At 45.2% G+C, this 20,364-nt stretch overlaps 1 protein-coding gene across 3 annotated transcripts; it reads right to left on the bottom strand.

Annotated features, from left to right (window-relative positions):
• Window positions 1–1,381: 1,381 nt before the first annotated feature.
• Window positions 1,382–16,339, bottom strand: VLDLR (very low density lipoprotein receptor). Of its 3 annotated transcripts, XM_059833231.1 has the most exons (19): window positions 16,183–16,339; window positions 11,864–11,983; window positions 10,789–10,911; window positions 9,759–9,881; window positions 8,003–8,374; window positions 7,775–7,897; window positions 7,570–7,692; window positions 6,993–7,112; window positions 6,790–6,915; window positions 6,221–6,392; window positions 5,679–5,903; window positions 5,413–5,531; window positions 4,894–5,033; window positions 4,633–4,774; window positions 4,172–4,318; window positions 3,157–3,246; window positions 2,678–2,755; window positions 2,395–2,564; window positions 1,382–2,028 (listed from the first exon to the last, which is right to left on the bottom strand). In XM_059833231.1, the coding sequence occupies exons 1-19, from the start codon at window positions 16,328–16,330 to the stop codon at window positions 1,993–1,995; spliced, it is 2,697 nt and encodes an 898-aa protein (XP_059689214.1). In that variant the 5' UTR covers window positions 16,331–16,339; the 3' UTR covers window positions 1,382–1,992. The 3 variants fall into 3 exon arrangements, with proteins under 3 accessions (XP_059689214.1, XP_059689212.1, XP_059689213.1); XM_059833229.1 differs by lacking the exon at window positions 3,157–3,246 and having other exon boundaries at window positions 16,183–16,330; XM_059833230.1 differs by lacking the exons at window positions 10,789–10,911; window positions 11,864–11,983; window positions 16,183–16,339 and having other exon boundaries at window positions 9,759–10,021.
• Window positions 16,340–20,364: the final 4,025 nt, after the last annotated feature.

Raw genomic sequence — 20,364 nt, 5'->3', positions numbered from 1 at the left:
TCAAGAAAGGAGTCCACAACACACAGAAGATCACTAAGAAAGCAGAGCCCAGCTGTAACTGCAATGAGAGCAGGCATTAGAATCAAGGCTAGGAACTTGTCCAAGTTCCGATTTGGTGATTTTTATTGTTACCATTTTAGAGACATGATTGATTGCGAATGATTTAACAAATCATCACTAAAGCATAGCCAGGAGATTTTCACTTCTTCCAAACTATGGCTTAGTCTTGAACCTGCATCCAATCAGAAGTAATTTCTTCTCCACCTTGAAGGGTGAAGGATTAGCAACAGTGAAGTAGCACCTCCTGCTATAGAGGCCAAGATCCTGCAGTGTCACGGGAGAAACCCCAACTTTATCCCAGAAAAATAAATTGTCACTAAAGAAACCACTAATGGCTAGGGAAGCTACCTTTTACTCAGTTGAAGACTACCAAGTAGTTATGCCAAAAGTTCAAAAAGCTTCATCCTTCTTTAGTCCAAATTTGATCACAGAGCAAAATGCCTGAAGACCACAGAAGGTGCAAGTTAATTCAGTTTTAATCCTTCTCTGTTGCATGAATGAACTACACATGTACAGTGGATAAGGAACATACTTGGTGTGACTAAAATTAGCACTCAAGTAGTATGGCACTAAACAGTTGTCATTGAGATGAATATCACCTTCCCAGAACAGTTGTACAATTTACTTTTCACTCCTATGGTCACCCAGGAGAAAGTCCCCAGCACTTCAAGTGATCAGCATTGTAGAGCCATTACAATGAATTTAGTTCCAACAGGGAAGGGGACACTAGGTCATTGATGCTCATGGCAAGGGACTTCTGTCATTACACATGTAGCAACAGGGGCTTTTCACCACCGAGACTCCAGGAGCAGGCTCCCATGTTTAACTGCTAAGTCATAGCTCTGCTATTCCTTTGTACAGGTGTATAGCTACCAAGGTCCAACTTGCACTGGCATTGCCATGAGCTGCTAACAGCTTGACACCACTGTGAGCTTGTGCATAATATACTTTGCAAGGACGTTACATTTACCTGGCAGAAAATGCTTTGACCTGCCTGCATGCAGCATCTCTGTCAATGTTTTAAGAGCTTGCAATAGATGAATATTTTTAGCTACTGCCAATCCTAACTTAGGAGTCCAGCTGGATTCCTATGAAAAGGAGACCCATTCAGTCCAGTACCCTGCAGAGTATTAGTCTCAAGTACAAGTGTCAGTCACGTGGCAGATGAATACTGTCTTGCAGTCTGGGGTACTGCTGAAATAACTTAAGAAATAGTTCCTGTTCTGGCTGACAGTAGTAGTGTAGCCCACTAAAGCTTCCAACGTGGAGATACTCGACTTTACTTCAGTGCTAAGATAATAATGGAGACCAATGCTTTAATTGCTTAAATTTTTTATTTTTTCCCCCCTCCTCTTCATTTAACATTTACAGTGGTTTCTTAAAGAGCATTCATACCTGTATACCTCTAAGAGGTAACAGACAAGATTGAAACAATCATAGATACAAAATTACTTACGTTTACAAATTTTTGGCAATCATAGTAACCCGTTTTTTCCTATTGCCATTGCCCCAATCAGTGAAAAAGACAGTGTACAATAATTTACATTTGAAGTATTTCAAAGTGCTTGATAGTGATTTTCCAAGAGTAATATTTACAGGTGGCCTATACACATATGTACAGGTGTTACAAGTTGTGGCTGGAATATGGCTTTCTATGGAAAGTGCTTTATATTTGGTCAGTGGTGTTACTGATTGACCAATCCAAGGGTTACTGATAAAACGGTAACCACTGAAAGCTGAATTGTTGTGGACAGGTATTTACAGAGTTTGTTGTTAAGCTGTATAAAATAGCTATTTACATAAGTGTTCCATACATACAGAAAGTATCTTCTTTCTTCCAAGAATGGAGGAAGTCTTTCAGCCACAAACCTGGTTACTATCCCCAAAGAGTGTAAAACACAAGTAAAGCGGAAGCAATTGCTGATCCGATGCTCACGCCATATCATCATCTGTGCTTACAACAGATATCTGTACAAAATAAGTACAAGTTAGTTACAATTGTACTAATAAAAGATACAAAACAATGCATATTATCACCACACGGCTGTTTGAAAGAGGGGCTAGTTCTGCAGGCTAATGACCACATTCAGCACTGATTACTCCATCCCAGGTATAGGACACTAGCTGTCTACTACAACTTTAACATTGATTAAAAGGACAAGTTCTCAGCTGATTCAGCCCAGTGGTTTGGCTGCAGGCAGCAGTTTAAGAGCAGGGACCTCTCCTAGACTAAAGTCAGGTATCATTTGGCAGTCTTTATATCTGCTCTGAGGATATAAAGACTTTATATATACTCTGACCTGGAGCCCTAGCCAGGTCAATAAGTTTACTTACTGCAGGGTAGGTGTGTCCTACTGAAGCGCTGTGTCTTCCAATATCAATTGTCAGGTCCTCTTCTGTAGTTTTCAGGTAGACAGGATTATCAAAATTCATGCTCTTCATGTTCTTGTGCTGCCAGTTACGCCACATGAAGTAGCCAGCCACTGCAGCCGTCACCAGCAATACTTCAGGGAGAGAAACAGATTGCAAGTATGAAGTAGGGTCAAGTCAAGCTCCTGACGAAGAGTGGCTTGTCCCACCACAAGGGGTCCCAAAGGCTACTGAATGCTGTACTCACAGACAGGAAGAACCGTCCAAGCTGCTGATGTTCCTCCAGCTGCAGCTACTTCAGATGTTGTACCACTGATGTTGAACACTGCACAAGAATTTGAAGTAGTGAGCTTGCTTACTGACAAGCTGGCAGACTTTGTCAGGTGCAAGCACTTCCCAAGCCCAGAAGCTGCTATCATATATTAGCTTCTCAGTAACACATTGCAAGAACAGCCTAACAGGCATCATCCTGTATTAGTAGAAAGCTTTTTTTATTGCTTGTCTTCTCTGAGCATTCCTGGGATTTCATGGAATCTACCAGTTCCACACTGTCATAAAGTGAACTAATTTGTTTATCACATGCTCCAGCTGTTTTACTTGTATACACACATGACCTGGCCTGTGTTCTCTACTTGCATGCAAAGGAGAAAACTTCAAGTAGGCTAGTGGGTCAGTTTGCACTTAATTTCTCTAATGTTTAGCAGTCTGAGTTATTGGGACCAGTACCTCCAGGAACTAGTCCAACAGTTGGAGATTTTTCTGTTGTGCTGGTATCTTTAGCCTCAGTGTAAGCCACAGTTGTTCCAGTACCTGAAACTAATTATAGATCAAGAACCCAGTTAATCCTGAAGTTCTACAATGGCTTAGCTATGAGAGCCATGGCAGCGAATGTTTAGCAGATGGCAGAATGATCATGCAGCTTGTTAGCTTTATTGGAAACACTGACATTAGTTATTTCACTAGCACACCCTCAGCTGAGGGTTTTTGGTCAAATATAATTCCAAGAACAAGGCTAGACAGTTAATCAGGCATGAATTACAGGTATTTAGACTCATGACAACAGTAAGCCACCCCATCCCTCACTTCAGGTTTTCTGAGTGAGATTCTAGTTCCACAAGTTTACTGTTTAGCTAGTCTTTGATACCTATAGCAATCCTTTAGAGCAGCCACCTAAGGACAGAGTCCTTACATTCAGTGCTGTAACTGTGGCAGTCAGAATCAACATGCAATACAGCAAGTGACACCTTGGAGTTTCTAGTTCCACTCTACTGGACAAACAAGCCTGCCATATAGTCAGTGCTCAGGGTAGTAGCAGCAACATGTTTGTTTGGGCCACAAAAGGAGGTCCAAACAAACTTCCTTAGCCACCAAGATTAGCCTATCAGCTTTTCAACACTGTATATTTACACACTGTAGAGCCACATTAGTTTATACCCCTTGTTTTACAAGAAAGGGGCTCGGTATGTTTTGTGCATGTGGTTGCTGCCTGCAGAAAGCCATGGAGGTACAAGGTCTTGTTGCAAATGATGATGCAGAAGCCAAGCATGGACTTTGAACAGCACCTGCAGACTTTGAGGGACAGCTTAATGCATACTAGAAGACCACCACCTCCAAGATTAATTACATCAGATTAACTCATGCAAAGCTTTCAGCCTATACTGCCGTATTTGCCTCCAACAGGTTCAGTACCCCTACTCCTTCCCCATCCATCCTGAAAAAAATTTCAGTCATGTTACCATACCTGCACATCTCAGACCATCCTCCTGCAAGAAGTATCCAACAGGACACGCACAGGTGTACTTTGGAGAGTGTTCATTTATCTGAGGAGCAGGCAGGCACAGGTAGCTACAGCCTCCATTTGCCATGTTCTCTTCACACCAGTTCCTGCCTGTTGGTACAGCAATGGACAGAAGTGAGCCTTCATACTCCAGGTATATAGCATAATTATTTGCTCAATAGTTGTTCTAGTAGAGTTACTTGTTTCTGCAGGTTATAGATTTGCACCTGCTCTGTCTAACAGAGCAATTGCAACTAGACCTTCTCTCAACCCCAGCAGGGGTGCCTATGTCAGACGCTGCTAGCACTCTAAGTAGAAGTGAAGTAGACAGCTATACAGGGGAGGAATACCATTTGCCACCATCCAAGCATGGCAGGTTTCTTACAAGTATACACTGACATAACTATGAACTGTATTAGGGTTACCTGAAGGCTGAACAAGTTCATGATACACAATGATGTCCTGTGCATCATTGAGGTTGTTCACTAGGGTAACCAATTCAGACCCAGTAAATTTGTTGGCACCATAGACTGCTTCATTCTCTCCATCAATCCAGTATACACGATCCTAGAAGACAGAGTCATTGCATCCATTACCTCTGTGTTGCTATCAGCACCATAATAATTGCTAGCCACATACTTGCAAGAAGAGGCTCTTTAACAATTACTACAGGAAGTCATTCTTACCTCAAATATTGTTAAAGCAAGAGGATGAGGAAGGAACATATGAGATTTCAGCACAATTCTACGATCCTGTCCATTCAAGTCCACGCTTGACAGCATATGTAGTTTAGAATCAAGCCAGTACAGACGGCTTTTTACAAGATCTAGGAGGAAAAAACCAAACATATTTACTATCTACATGAAGAAAACCTCCAAAGTCTGCTGCAAAAGTTGAAGCACCCACAGGTTCAAGAATAGTTGCAGTGTTGCCCTACAGTTTCTTACCATACCAGGATGCAGAAGGCTGCTGCAGTGCTGCCTAAGTGGCCTGTGCCTCAACTATAATATAGAGCAGTGCAAGAAAAGTTACTATTTCAGTATCTGAGAAGTGCTATCTGTGCCTGTTGTAGTGTCTCCAGGCATGCAGAAACTTCCCATTCTCAGAAGCTGAAAATAGTTCTCTGAAGGATGACCTTGGCTTTTGTAGCAAACAAATTGCTAAAGCTCCAGAATACCTCTGGCACAGAGACAAGTTCAACATACCTAGAGCAATTCCATTAGGCCATTGGATTTCTGTTGTCACAAGCTGCTGTCTGTCAAATCCATTCATTCCTGCTTTTTCAATTTTTGCTGGCTCACCCCAGTCTGACCAGTACATAAAGCTGTGAAGCAGAATTTATGTTGTATGATGCACTATGGTATTGTGTAGTATCACTCTTAATTATGACCAATAACTAACAAAGGCTACCTAAGTCAGTTATCAGGACATGAAATGGTCCGCTCTTAAGGGAACCAGGACAAATACTCACCCAGAGAGAGGATCTACAGCAATAGAAGCTGGCTCTCTCAGCTCAGAGAGAAACAAAACCTTTCTTTTTGTGCCATCTAGGCTAGCCACTGAAATGGTCTTTGCAGTTGAGTCAGACCAGTAGATGTTCTTATAAACCCAGTCAACAGCAATTCCTGCAGGGCTGTGTATGTTGTCCAGGATTCTAATGTGTGTTCCAACTTTATCACGGGTATCAATAGAGGCACTGGAAGACAAGAATTACTTGCTTTCAATCTCTTCCTCCACAGATACTACCACTTGTCATGCCTCAGCCAATTCTGCACACAGATCTCAGGCAGACAGTGTAGAAGGTGCACTTGTGCCTTTCCACAGAGTGCCTTTTGTACAATTGTAGCAGTAGTTGCTAGGAAGTGCAATAGGCATACACATTGCATCTACTGTACTTTGTCTTTAGGACATCAGAAATCTAGTTCTCATCACCAGAGCCTAGATAAGTATCTTGGGTAAAATGTGGAATGGTTTAGGGGAGTATACTAGGGTTCAGAAGCTGAGTCCATTTACCTGAAGATTGCTTTTTGGCTAAAGTCAGCCCAGTAGAGCTTTTGCTCAGCAATATCAGCATCTAGAGCTATGGTGTTTCTTAGCTGCTCTACTAGCTGAATATATTCTTTCCTCTCAAGGCCGATCTTCCTGATATCCCGGCGGTTGGTGAAAATTAGACATGGTTCTTTCCCTGTGAAAAGAGCGTAAGTGTTATCTGTACATCTAGACATGCAGTCCCATACTGTTCTTTTATGACTAGTTTTAAGAGTCATCATATTTAGTATTTGCCATTCCACCTCTGCTAGTGGGTGCTGACAGAGGTCTTGGCTGTGCCATACCTTAGTCTTTTCTCCCTCTGCAACCTGATGGGGAGGGTCCTCCTGCCCAGGGACCAGACAAAGCTGCCTAATTTAAACTGCTTGTAAGTACTGTATCATGGCATCATTCAAAGTGTTAGGAGTATTCAGGTCTGTACAAGTTATATTGATAACAGCACAACTAGTGTCAAAACCACAACAGCGTAAACAGTACATAACTTGCTACCTCATTTTAAAGTGGGGATATAGAAGTCTTATGCCAATACTCACCCACTGCCTTGCACACCCCAGTAGCAAGATCCATCTGATAGCCACGGCTACATTCGCATTTGTAGCCCCCTTTCAGGTTGATACAGATTTGACTACAGATACCAGGGTTCTGGCATTCATCGATGTCTGTAAAGACAACAATTTAATTTGTTCTCATCTCCCATACCATCAGTAGGGTCCATGATAGCCTACTTGATACTTGCCTCCACAAGTTCTCCTGTCTATAAGCTCAAACCCAGCTGGACAGTCACATTCATAGCCAATAACAAGATCTCTGCAGATATGAGAGCATCCGCCATTGTTCACCAGACATTCATTTATGTCTAGAAGAGAAGAATTGGCCACTTTTGAGACAGCACACATTTAGTCTTAAAGTCTTAATCACAGAGTGCTTTACCCATCCATTTTCTAATGATGCTTGCCACATCTGATAAAGGACTCTAGGACTTCAAGTCACATGCAAGACACACTCCTCAAATTCATATTTGCTCAGCTATCAGCAAGTTACTTGTGTTACAAGTTGGCAAGCAGCAGACAAAGATTGAGAGTCCTGGAAGTTTCAGAGTCTTAATGCCTTCAAGTGCCTTCTGGCCATGGGGAAGTCATCCCAATAGCCAGTTTGGCTAGGATAAAACTAGCTTATTATTATCAGTTGCTCTTGGTTGTTTGTTTGCCACCAAGGAAGTGTAGATGGGCATTTCAGCCTGACATCTGACAGCTCAGAGGCTGTATTCAAGTACGTCTAGTGTTCAGCATTGTGTAATGAGTTTATTCACTTACTACACTCCTTGAGGGGCTCATCACTCCAGTCCTTGCAGTCTCTCTGCTGGTTACACACTTTACTGACATCTATGCATTCTCCACTTCTGCACTTGAATTTGCCAGGTCCAGAACACTGAATAACTGAGATAAAGATTGTGAGGGCAACTACCAGCTTCAACAGATATTCTGCAAAGATATTATTCTTGCTTAGATCCACACTTACCATTGTTACAACTTGCTTCATCAGTGCCATCCAGACAGTCTCTCACACCGTTGCACTGCCTACTCCCATGGATGCAGTTCCCATCTTCACATCTGAACTGGTCTGGTCTGCAGGTCCGAGAAGCTGAGGACACAGCCATTACAGACTTAAATTCTGAGGTCTGCTGAAGGAAAGAAAATAAAACAGGGGCCAACCAGCACCTTCTAGAGAAAGACCAAGTTAACTTACGGCAGTTGACTTCATCACTTCCATCCTTGCAGTCAGGGTCTCCATCACAGCGCCACTTTTTGTGGATACATTCACCTGAGCCGCATTGCACCTCACTGGCAGAGCACTTCACAGGAGGTGCAGGCTGGCGGCCACATTGCTCTAGAGATTCATCTGAGTGGTCAGAGCAGTCAGCATCATCATCACACACCCAGCTGATAGGGATGCAAGTGGAGCTCTTGCACTGGAACTCATGAACTCCACAGGTAGGAGGTGCACACTCCAGCTCATCACTGCCATCGCTGCAGTCATCTTGACCATTGCAGACAAAGCTCTTGGAAATACACTGCCCACTGCTGCATGTGAACTCTGCTGGGCTACAAGTCACATTGCCTGGAGTAACAGGAGTAAAACAGATTAGCAGATTATCACAAGGCAGCAGACTTTTGTATGAAGGTGTTTTGCTTTGCAGGTTCTTCATCAGCTGTTAGCTGACAGAAGATCAGTGTAGATCAGACAGAAGATCAGTTTAAGGCTCTAGGAGAACCTAACTGACCACCTACAGGACACTTGGGCCCCACACAGACTGTCCTCCTTGCTTTTGGATGTTATGAGTGAGATACATCAGTTTTGAGCTACTGAGTGAAAATAACCTCCTTCTGAAGCAGCCAGGCTGTTCTGCTTCAGAGTGAGAGCCTTTCCGAAAACAGGCTCAAACCCTGTGATCCAGAGACAGAAGGTAAGAGAATTGCTAACTCTAGAGTACAGACTAAGATTAAGGTAGCTAGATGGTCAGCATGCACTGTAGTTTGAAATTGAAGTGTTTTGTGCTGGTCCCCAGGACAGCAGTGGCCCATTTGCCTGGACCACTGGGGATAACAGATCAAGATCTTGCACCAGTTGATTCTGTGGTATTAAGCACGCCCACACAACTTATGCCAGTACAAATAATGCTGGTTTAATAGCAATGTAGCTAGCAGCTCAGTATGCCTAGGCTGATAGTTTTATCAGCTTCATTAGAAACACTGTCTGTAGATTTATTTGTCAGATTAAGGCATTTGCTTGCTCAGTAAGGCAGCAACTTCACAGACACATGCAGAAGCCTGGAGAACTGTCTCATTAGCCCATCCAGGTAAGGTGGCTCCGATGGAAGCCAGCCCTGTGGCTTTGGTTACAGCAAATTTGTCTCAGGACACCTCAGACAACTCATACATATGCAAGGTCATTAGAACAAGCCAGGAATGCTGCACTCTAATGCTGGCAGTGGCAACTTCATTTGTGTACCAACCTGAAGTTGCCTCTCAAAACCTGAAACCTAGCTTCTCTAGTCTACACTTTCAGACAAGCACACAGAATACCCCATGATAGAGCTATAAGCAGATCAGCTGTGCCCTTGGCTACAAGTCACTACTACATTTTTAGGAGACCATTTGTTAATGTAAGCAGCAACCAGAGTTACCTGTTGAGAAATTCTGCAGAGAACAAGTTCTGATGGTTTGACTGACATGTGACTAACCCTATGGTTACTGCCAAAATTAGCCAGAGACCAAAAATAGATGTTGAATAGCTTATATTGCTGTAGTTCTTAACTTAACAGGGTAGAGGAGTGTTAGAACAAGTCCGCTTTGTTAAGCGGGCTGCAATACAAGATGAATCTAGGTTTCAGGAGATATTGATACTATGAGAAATTTATCTTCCCAGGTATACTGCCCAGCTAGCTCCTTTCCAGACAAGTCAATTTCAAATAGAGTTATGCAGCCACCATTTCTTCCCTTACCACAATTCTCTTCATCTTCTCCACTGTCACAGTCTTTTTCACCATCACATTTCCAGGACACTGGGATACACTGGGTTGACTGAGGACCACAGCTGATTTCATTTACCCGGCATGTTCTCATATCTATTGAAAAAAGTTTAAGTTCAATTTAAGAGTTCTGAAATTTAAGAGCTACTGATCTTGGGTTTTAGCAATTGTCCTGAAAGTTGAGACTGAAAGGCTTCAGCTCTGGACAAAGTTGCAGTTAATTAGATGCCAGCATCCATCTAAGTTGATGGCTCTGTCATGGAAGACATTATACTAGTTTGTAGTGTTCAGTAAAAAAGATGCTTCCAGCTCCTAATAGATTAGTATTTTAAGAGTATCTTTGTAGTGGTAGTTTTGTAATTGCACACCAGTTACACTGTAGAAGCTTGAGCTACAACAAGTAGTAGTAGGCAGGAGTAATGCCAAAATGCAGTAGGACTTGGGGCTGAAGTATTCCTCAGTGTGGATCCTATTGATACAGAGAAACAAAGCTTCACAGATCTATATTCCTTGATTAGTTACCACACTTAAGACTGGGGTTGCTAACTGCAAGACCTCACAGTCAAGCCTCTGCACTTCTGCTTCACACCCCCCAACATGTAGTAAGTCACTCAGTTCCTACACTAGCTCTGGTTATCTTGCAAAGTAGTTGTCTTGGAGGACAGTGATCACTTGGTCAACAAGCCACAGTAATGGTCAGGCCTGCCATGTTGTGCTTGCTGCTTCTGACTGTCAGTAAAACCTTGTACTTGCTATCTGTTACCAGGTACAAGTGCAGAGTTCCCATTCAATTCTGCATCTTGTCCCCACTCAATTCTGCATCTTTTAGTAAAGTCTTGTCAAGACCCCGATGTGGCCAAAGCCAAGCTAGCACTTAGGAAGGTGTTCTCCAAGCCAAGAAGTTCGTCCTTCCATTAGGAGGAGAGCCAGGCCACAAGCAGACAAGAAGTCAAAAGGCTACTCCCTGCAGGCTTGCCTGCACTGACAAGCCAGGCTCACTTACGACACAGTTCAGCACTCTCGTCAGACCCATCCTCGCAGTCCGGATCCCCATCACACTGCCATCTGTTAGGCACACACTGACCACTGATGCACACAAAATCAGATTCAGCACATGTCTTCTTCACTGCAAGGGAGAAGGACAGCCACTTGTTTAAAGACCAGAGCTTAGCTTGTTTGTTGTAGCTAGAGATAAGCTGCTTTGCCCTAGGAAAGTGATGCAGTATCCTTAGTTCTTGAATGTCTGCTGTCGTCCTCCACTAGCCTAATGACAGCACTATTTAACACTTCCTAGAAGGTTATATTGTGCATACAGAAACATTACATTTATCTTCCTGTAAGCAGGCACTGAAGATCTGCTATTGTTAAGGAAGACTATGCTGCTAGAACAGCTGCTGCTTTGAACTCACTTGAGTTAAAGTAAAGTCTATAGATATTAATATTCAGATTTTGAACTTCAAGTTTATTATCAAGGCATTTGATTTGTCATTACAGAAGCATGGTACTATGTTAATGCTAAGGTAACAGTGGAGTTCAACCACAGCAGTGTTGGATATTGAGTCTGTTTTGCCTCATCTCTAAGTATATCTAGTCATCTATCTTGGCCTCTACATCTGCTTAAAGCAAGAGCTGGAAGCCAAAGCTAGACTTAGTGTTTATAGAAGACTCAGTAGAATCACTTTCACACATAAACAAGGCATTTAACCATGGAATAGCCAACATCTAAGTGCTAATAGCAAACAGTTTCTATGTCTTCAAGCAACAACTGAGAACAAACAGGCTTGCATTCTGTTCTTGACAGTCATCACCCTTGCAAATAAAGAGTTTTGGTGACGAGGTTCTCTCTCAGCCACCAGTCCCAGAAGATGTTCATAGCACTCAGGAAAATTCAGCTGCCTCCGATGGATACAAGGCATCAAGATAGTCCCGCAGTTGTTCTAGGGAATTTGTCCTCTACTCTGTATTCTGAGTGTCAGAAGTGCTGGACAGCGTAAGTGTCTCTCCAGCTATCCACTGTTAAGCCCCTACTGCCAACTAGCAGGTATGCTACAGAGGTATTATTTATTTTGATTACTTACCACAAGCACTCTCATCACTGCCATCTGAACAGTCTTCATCACCATCACATTTCCAGAGTAAAGGAATACAGCGTCCATTACTACATGGGAATTGGGATTCCTCACATTTTGCTCTCGCACCTTCAATGAAAAAAGGAACCTAAGCCGCAATAGTGTTTAGCAATACTTTCTTGTTTTCCCCCAATGCTCATCAAGAAGTTACCCAGCTTAATAAACAGCATAACATCAGCATGAAACCAGATCTGAGCTCCAAATCTTTGTAGTCACCTTATTCAATCATGGAAGTAAAGCCAGAAGCTTTCCTTTACAGTACAAGTGCAGAGCTTAAGCACTATGGCAGTCCACCTGCCAGACAACAATAAACCAGCCTCAGTGTCCTTCCTATGAGCTTTACTTTTCAAGGCAGGATCAAGTTTGCAAGGCAGAGGGATGCGTGCACACAATGACTTCTGCTGTCTAGCACCTAGCATTGCATTCTCAAAACTCTTCAAACTTGAAGCAAACTGGGTTTAAACTTGACTAATGTCAAGCTGGATTAGCATTTCAGTACTCTGCTGCTAACACATTACAGCAGAATCCCCAAGATGTCTGTAAAGATATCTAAGCTATCTGTTCTGTAGTTGAACAACAAGTTTTCATGACTTCAGTTACTCCTCAAACAAGGGCAGAGACATTCCTTAGTATATGCAAAAAGAAGTGTGATTACTTATCTGGATCTTGCTTATTAAAGCTAGATCAAGCATGATGCTAAGAGAGCAAGATAATTTATGGCTTCCTTCTGGAATCAAGTCTGTTGTCTCCGAACTGGTAACAGTCTTGATTTGTTAGTACACTGAGTAAGGTACTGCTTTCTGCATGGTGCTTAGAGTTAGAGTCCATTTTCCAGAGTATTTCAGCTCTAAAACTGTATGACGCCATCCCTCAAGGGAACCTAGTTTGTCTTGAAGCTGTGTTATAGCTGTCACTAAAAGCAGCAGCCTGCTTCTCCAGCAGCTAAGACAGAGCTGTTCCATGTAATGCATGCAGACAACTGTGTAAGCTCATGCATTAGCATTGACTGCACATGTCTACAAGCATGATGCAAGACTCATGCTCCTCCTCAGTTTATTGCATCATTTAGTGGAGGTGCTTTGTCTTGGCATTCCAGGACTCACAATGGGCATCAAATTTTAGCAGGACATTACTTGTTATTTTATGTCTCCTGCATATGACATGCAAAATGCAAGACAGTTTCCAAGTGGAAGGAAGCTATTCAGCCATTTCACATTATATTGGCCAGCCATCAAGGCACTAGGCAATGGCAAAGCCTGGACAGAGTATAAGCACGGACAACGTAAGCAATTTTACCTGCTGAGTGTCTCATGTAAATTCATGCTAGAAGTAAAGGATTTGAAACAGCAGCTTATTGAGCTCTGCTAAAGTTTTAGCAGTCTTACTGGTTGAGTAAAACACTAACTCACTTGTCAGACAGAGTGAAGACATAACAACTTGTTTCATGGGAACTGTGTTCAAAAAAGGTCAAAAAACTGAACATCAGCTCTTATTCTCCATATTTCCATCCCTCCTTTCCTTTTCCTGATGGGAGTTACACCAGCATGCACTTTCTAATAACAAGCTATTGACTATTTGGTCAAGAGCTGTCAAACAAGTAGCTTGTCTTGTGCTAGAAGGCACACTCTGGCCAGCTTAGAGAGGGTGCAGAAGCCACATCTATCAGCTTGCTCTAAGCCTGACATCACCTTGTTGTCCAGTAACCTCTAACAGAAGTAGCCTTCTGCTTGCAAGCCGTGGTCACATGTTATTCCAGTTATTACTGTACTACCACCTAAAATATACAATGACTGACTCCTGATAGTTTTGAAACATTCTCATCCAGGCTTTCAGAGTGAGAACAGTCAACCTTTCCCAAAATAGCATACTAGAGATATTAGACTAAGCCTGCCACTCAGGAGATCCCAAAATAACTCCACAGTTCTTAGTTACTCTATTTCAAGCTAGAATAACCAGAAAAGGCTTGCTAAGACTGCCTAGTGCATTGTGACTTACAAACATAACATCACTTTGACCAAATGCTACAGGGAATCTACATACAAGGTTAAGTGACACAGTAACTGAGCTTGGAGTAACAGCTATAACTTTACAATTACAACCCTTACAACAAGCCATTCCAAGATGGTATCATTGCTTCTGCAGCTGATATCAAGTGAAATGTCAGAGCAACTACTTTTGTTAGCCCACAAACAAGTAAAGAACTGACAGCACCTAACACCCACACAGGTGCACAAAGGTGAAGGTCATCATCTGTTGCTGCTCCTGAAGACGTCTGTCAAACTCTAAAGGCCACTTGGAGGGAGCTCCAGTTAAGATAAAGGATAGTTCCAGACAGTAACTAACTGTGGTCCCCTCTCTTACACCAAGCACAGTTCTTCAATGCCAGGTAACCATTTAGTCATGACACTACTACTCTAACCCACTGCTATTTGAATCAACAGAATCATACCTCAGTTGCAGCTTCAGTCACTAGACACTTAATGATTTTTAGATCAGCATCAATTAGCCACTAATTCAAAGCTTCTCCATGTGCTACTCATACACCAGAAGCACCTTCACACCTTTTCTCCGCCTTGGGATAAGGCTTAGGCAAAAGATGTAGAGAACCAGTAGCTTCAAGCCAGCAATTGCTAATACATATTATTTTACTGTTCCCCAGGTAACTACTTACTAGAAGTTGGCTCATAAGCAGCAGTGTGTGCAGTGTGAAGCAGCACGGTTACAATGACTACCCGAGTTAAACTAGCTTTCTCCATACCTCTGCTGTCACTGTTTGTCTCAGCCCCATAAGCAAGTTGTCAGATTACTTGTCTGGGCAGCCTCAAACATGTGACACTTGTGTGCTGTCATCTGACACCAAGTCCCAGAAAAGCTTGCAACAGTGATTGAGAAACCTTGAGAGAGCTCATACAGGAACTAGCTTAGACTCCCCCCAGACCCTGGCAATTGCAACTACTAGTAGGGCAGAGCTAGTGAGGTCACCACCTCAAATTGAGGGAAGAATCAGACTAACTTGGTGGACTAGAGTTGCCCTCCACTGTGTATTTCTGGTTACGACTTCTGACTATAGTGCACTAGCAAGTTTCAGTGCCAGCCAGCTTGGTCCTTCACACGACAGCTGTTTAATCATGTCTGTTGTAGACCGGACATGGGAGCGATCTACATGACTGGGAACTGAGGAGTGACTAGACAGACATTTCTCCTCTTCTTCCTTGTATGAGGACTGGATGCATCAATCCCCTGGCTGGGCCCTACCTGACAGACCCAGGGTCTGAGCTACTGCACTACAAGCTCCAACTACCTTTAAGCATACTTCGCCAACATAGCCAAGATCTGACACTGAGGCCTACTTTAGGGCACTAGTCAGGAGAGTAAGAGCCATACAACAATGCAGACAGCAATTGCCCACCTCCCACCTAGAAGAGTAGCCCGGACCTCAGTTCCTGAAGGAAGAAAGGAGTCAGCCAATTGATTACTCCCTCCACTGAAGAGGAAATATTTTTAATTGACCATCCAATTGGCTTAACGTGCAGGTCCCTCTGCCACAGGGTAACAGCTTCCACGCTGGGAGGCAACCCTGGCGCGCGCCAGGAGCCCAGCCCGCAAGAGGGATCCGGCGCTGGCAAGACTCGGCCTCGCCACCAGGTGGAGATCCCTTACGGTGGTTACCGTTGGCCCTGAACTAGAGCCGTGCCAATGCTGCCGGGTGACACAAAGCCAAAGTTGCACAGTAGTTTGATAGCACCTTTAACGCCGCAGGCTTTGTAAGGGCTCCTCTTCCTTCCTCCACGACAAAGCTCCAATCCTCCCGACCCTCCCCGCCCCGGGTAAGCCCCGGGCATGCAGACCCTGCCCTCAGCACCAGGCAGCGCGCAGGAAATCAAACCCTCCCGCGGCACCCGGGTCGCTCCCGTGAGAGGCGCTCCCCCGGGCGAGGAGGGCCGGCCGGGCAGGGGCTCAGGCCCACCCTCACCAGCCCTGCGCGCAGCCTAGGGCCCGGCGTGGCGGGCGGCACCTCCCCCGACAGGAGGGGCGGCGGGGCATACCCCGGCGGCAGCGCCCCCCTGTCACCCCGGGAGCCAGGGCCCGCCCCGGCCGCCCCTCCGCGGAGCCCCGCTTCCCCGGCGCAACGGGCAAGCAGCCCGATAGACCCAAGGAGGGGGGGGGGGGGGGAAGGAAGGGTGGTGGGAGAAGACATTATTACGGGGGGCGGCGGCGGGAGCAGCCCCGGCGGTGCACGCCCCAGCCCCCCCGGACCCCGCACTCACCGTCGGCGGCGGCGCGCAGGCAGCTGAGGGCGAGCAGCAGGCACAGCGCCCAGCAGCACGGGACCGCCCGCCGCTCCGCACCGCGCCCGGGGCCGCCACCAGCCGCCGCCGCGGCACTTGGGTCTCCGCGCTGCCGGTCCGACTGCATCGCCGCGCCGGGGAGAGAGGGGGGCAGAGAGAGAAAGAGAAGAGAGGAGAGGAGAGGAGAGGGGGGGGAGAGAGAGAGAGAGGGAGGGCGGGCGGGCCGGCAGGCGCCGCGGTCGGAGAGGCGAGGAGAGGAGGGAGACCGAGACACGCACGGGGGGAGGGTGTCCCCGCGGCGCTCTTATACCAGCCGCCCGGCCGCCCTGCGCGGCCGCTGGTGACTCACGGCGCCGCGCCGGGCCCCGGTTGGCTCGCCAGCGCCGCCCGCCCCCGCTTCCTCCTCCGCGGCACCTGCGGCCGCCGCGGCGCGCCCGCACACCGGCTCGGCTGGGCACGGCAGAGCTCGGCTCGGCACGGCACGGTACGGTACGGTACGGCACGGCGCGGCGCGGCGCGGTGAGTGGCGCTACGGCGGGGCGACACGACGTGGTGCGGTGCGGTGCCGCGGGCAGAGTCCCTCCACACTCCCCCCTCCCGCCCTTCCTTCCGCGGGGCGGGGGGCGGTGCGACCCCGCTGCCAGCCCCTGCACCCGGGGCGGCGGTGTGGGGCAACCCCGGCGGGCGGGAGCTTTGGCGGCGGGGTGGGGTGCGGCGGCGGCTTTGTTTCTTCTGCTTCCCCAAAACGCCGATGCTGCCGTCCGCGCCCCGCCGCGGGGACGGGGCGTTGCGGGGCCCCCTGTCCTGGGCGGGCACAGCAAGGCGTGCCGAAATCCGCGTTGCGGGAGGTTTTTTTCCAAAGAAGCGTTTCTTCCAGTCGGTGCACCCCCGCCCGCCGCCCCACGCATGCTTGCCTGCCGGTAGGTTTTTTCTTCCCTCCGTAGCAGAACTTGACTTAAAATGAAGCAGGCGCAGCTCTTGAGGAAGAAAATCACTACTTCTCCATTCACCGACTGGGAATCGTAGTTAATTAGTAATTGCACAAAATGATATGCCAAAGTAGTATAATTACAAGCTGAACCTTTTATTTTAAGGAGGCGAATTGGTAGTTTTATTCCACATTTGTAGCGTTTTGAACATCCCATTATGTCTTGGTGGAATAAAGAAAGAAGAGGAGGCTTGGTAAAATGCAGATCTGGTTTTGTTCACGGCAGTCTTAGAATCAATTGCAATTGATGTTTAGTGATCCTCTGCTTTTTTTCGTTTATTTTCATAGACTTGCTATTTTATGGTAATACTGTGTGCTGTGCTATTAATACTGTAATGGAGACATAAACCTCAGCAAGCTGCTCTATCCAAAAATTATGAAAAAGCTGGTTGCTGTTTCTTTCCTTGGAAATGAAGTCTTGAATTATTAGCCTAATATTTTAAGCCTTATTCAGGAATGTGGATGGTTCCTCCAATGAAGCAAGTTATCTTTGAGACTCTGTATTTCCTGAATGTCATAACACATTTCTTTATATGTTATTTCCAGAGTGAAGCCCTTTTTGAATCGCATCCGGTTGTATCATGACTCCACTAAAGACAAATCATACCGCTGCATGAATAGCTTCGGAGTGGATTATCTCTTGCAGTTCATGTAACGAACGAGTGTCCAGATGATCCAAATGGGCAGATAGTTGGTGTATCAGAGACTTACTAAAGAAGTCAAGATTTGATTTCATATACCTGAAATACATCTGGGAATGATATTTCTGATATGCGTGTAAATGTGAAAAGAGCGGTTCCTAGTGTTTGCCTCCCTACAGCCCCTCTACGTCATGGCCTCAGGGGCAGCGGGAGAAAGACTGCTTTCCCAGCCTGCCTGGTATGTGGCATTAGATGCTACAGCATTGTTCTTGCAAACATATGCTGCTTCAAGCAAGAAGAATGTATTGTGTACACGGGGTTGGCTGGGGTCCTCAGGAAGATGGCGTAGTGTAAGTGGTACGCTGAAAACATCGTTCTCCTTGCAGATCTTCAACATGACATATTGCCTTCAGTCGGGTGCTTGCTGTTGCATGGTCTGCTGTGCTTTGGGCTGAACAGCGTTTTCACAAATGTCCTGTTATCATTACAGAAATACCTTATAAGCCATACACTGAGTGCAGCAATACACAAGAAGACTCCAGTCATGCAGAAATACAGGGCTGGACAGAAGTTAGTGTATGCTGGTAGTTGATGGTCTTCCTTGTTTGTCTATGGAAGATACAGATTTACTGGAGGGAGGAAAAGTTGTCTTTGTCCCCTGCATTATCACTGCTCTGTGAGCACTTGCACCTGGCTTTGTGATGGGGAAGCAACTTTCTGTCTTGGATTTACCTGGCTCTTTGCATACCTGAGGGTTTGGACTCCAAAGCAGAACTTGCTGTAAAATAATTTTTGGCATTTCCACTAAGTTAAAATGCATGAGTAAGTAAGTGCATGAGTCTGATCATCCGCAGGCTCTGGTGGAATCTCCAGAAAAGGATCTTGGACAGAAAAGGTCTTTTCCTTCCTTAGCTCCATCCTTACAGGAACTGTTTTTAAGAAAAGGGCAAGTAGCCTGCCAGCCCCTACGAGGAGATCTGGGAGAACCGTGGGAGCCAGGAGCCATCTGCACTGAGGTTTCATGCCTTTGCGACAGCCACAGTCTTGCAAAGGCTTGCTTCATGTGGGAAGGGGAAGGTGTCTGGGGGGATCTGCAGTGTATGTAATGAATTGTAGCGTCTCTTGTTCGTACACACAAGGGTACAAGCCAGAATAGATCTATACAGGAGCACTAGAATAAAATTGTGGGTTTCTGTTGGAAATACGTACACTTAGGAGAACAGCATTCCTACTACGCTAGTGATAACATAGAAGCAAAGCACCCAGGAGGGTCTAAGGTTTAGGAACGGTGCTGAATTTTGTAGGGAATGTGAGCTGGCTTTTGTAACTCTAAGTCCTTTTGTCATCAGTCTGGGAAATGCATTAACATTTGCTTTGTTTCCCTGCATGACTCTCAGTCTCCTTTGGTTTTTGCCATGTCTGTTTGAGCTGAACTTCTTCAGCTGTTGGGAAGTCAGGAAGCTGTAGACAGAAGGTGGATGAGAAAGTGGGCAACCTCAGGGAGCACAGAGAGGGAGTGTGAAGGGAAAGCTTGCATTGCCGTATCAGTTAAGGAAGTTCCTGTAGTCAAGAACAATCTCAAAGGGTGGTACGCTCCTGTACTGCTGTCAGAACCAGTCTAGGTCCATCTTCTGTTATTATTTGCATTAATATATATTTTCAGTAATGTTATTAAATATGTGCTATAAATATATATGATGTGCAGAATACAGGGTTAATGTTTCCAAAACCACTTAGGCATTATGCAGGAGTAGTTTCTAACTAACCAGACTGGCTGAGACACCAGAGAAAAGCATTCCTAAACCAAGTTTCTAACAGTGACTTCTTCTATTGTACTGAACAGACACTTGGATTCAGTGGAGTTTCACCGGATATGAAGGTTTGTTGCAGGTTTCTCACTTGTGATAATAGGACATGCCATCTTTGTGGGGATATTCTACAGAACAATCTGTTTGTGTGTACACAAAGAACTGTAAAATGTCAAGTAGTATATGGTATTAAATATTATGCATGGTAGTTTTATTACTGCTAACTGTTTTTAGAGAAGTCTCCAAGTCTCCATTCTGTTTTCTGAGCCACAACTGGTGAATATTCTCGAACATCTATTGATGTTCCCTTGAAAAAAGCTGGAAAAGATTGGCAAGAAGCTAAGTGAAACAGTTTGGCATTGCCTTTGCCTTAAAAAATGACCCAAATAACAATAAATGGCATCGTATTACCTTTCCTTTTGGGAATTGTTGTGGATATGGGGGCCCCAGAGACTTTCCAACATCAATTCACCTGATAATGCATTTGGACTTATAATAGGTTTGGATCCTTTGGGATAATTAATTTACCCTGTTGGTTATAAAGAGTAAAGTCAACTTACAAGAGAAAATAAAGAACAGAAAGGACCTTCTGGACTACACATAATACGAATTCAGTGTGTTTTGTGTTCCTTTCTCTTTTCTCCTTAAGGACCCTATAGCCTCCATTTCTAAATGAGTTCCTGAAGCACTGGGATTACTAATTCACCCTCAGGCCTTAAATCAA

Source organism: Gavia stellata, chromosome Z, assembly GCF_030936135.1.
Source record: "Gavia stellata isolate bGavSte3 chromosome Z, bGavSte3.hap2, whole genome shotgun sequence".
Classification (NCBI taxonomy): Eukaryota; Metazoa; Chordata; class Aves; order Gaviiformes; family Gaviidae; genus Gavia; species Gavia stellata.
The sequence above is the reverse complement of the archived record's forward strand: the minus strand, read 5'-3'. Positions and strand labels throughout refer to the sequence as shown.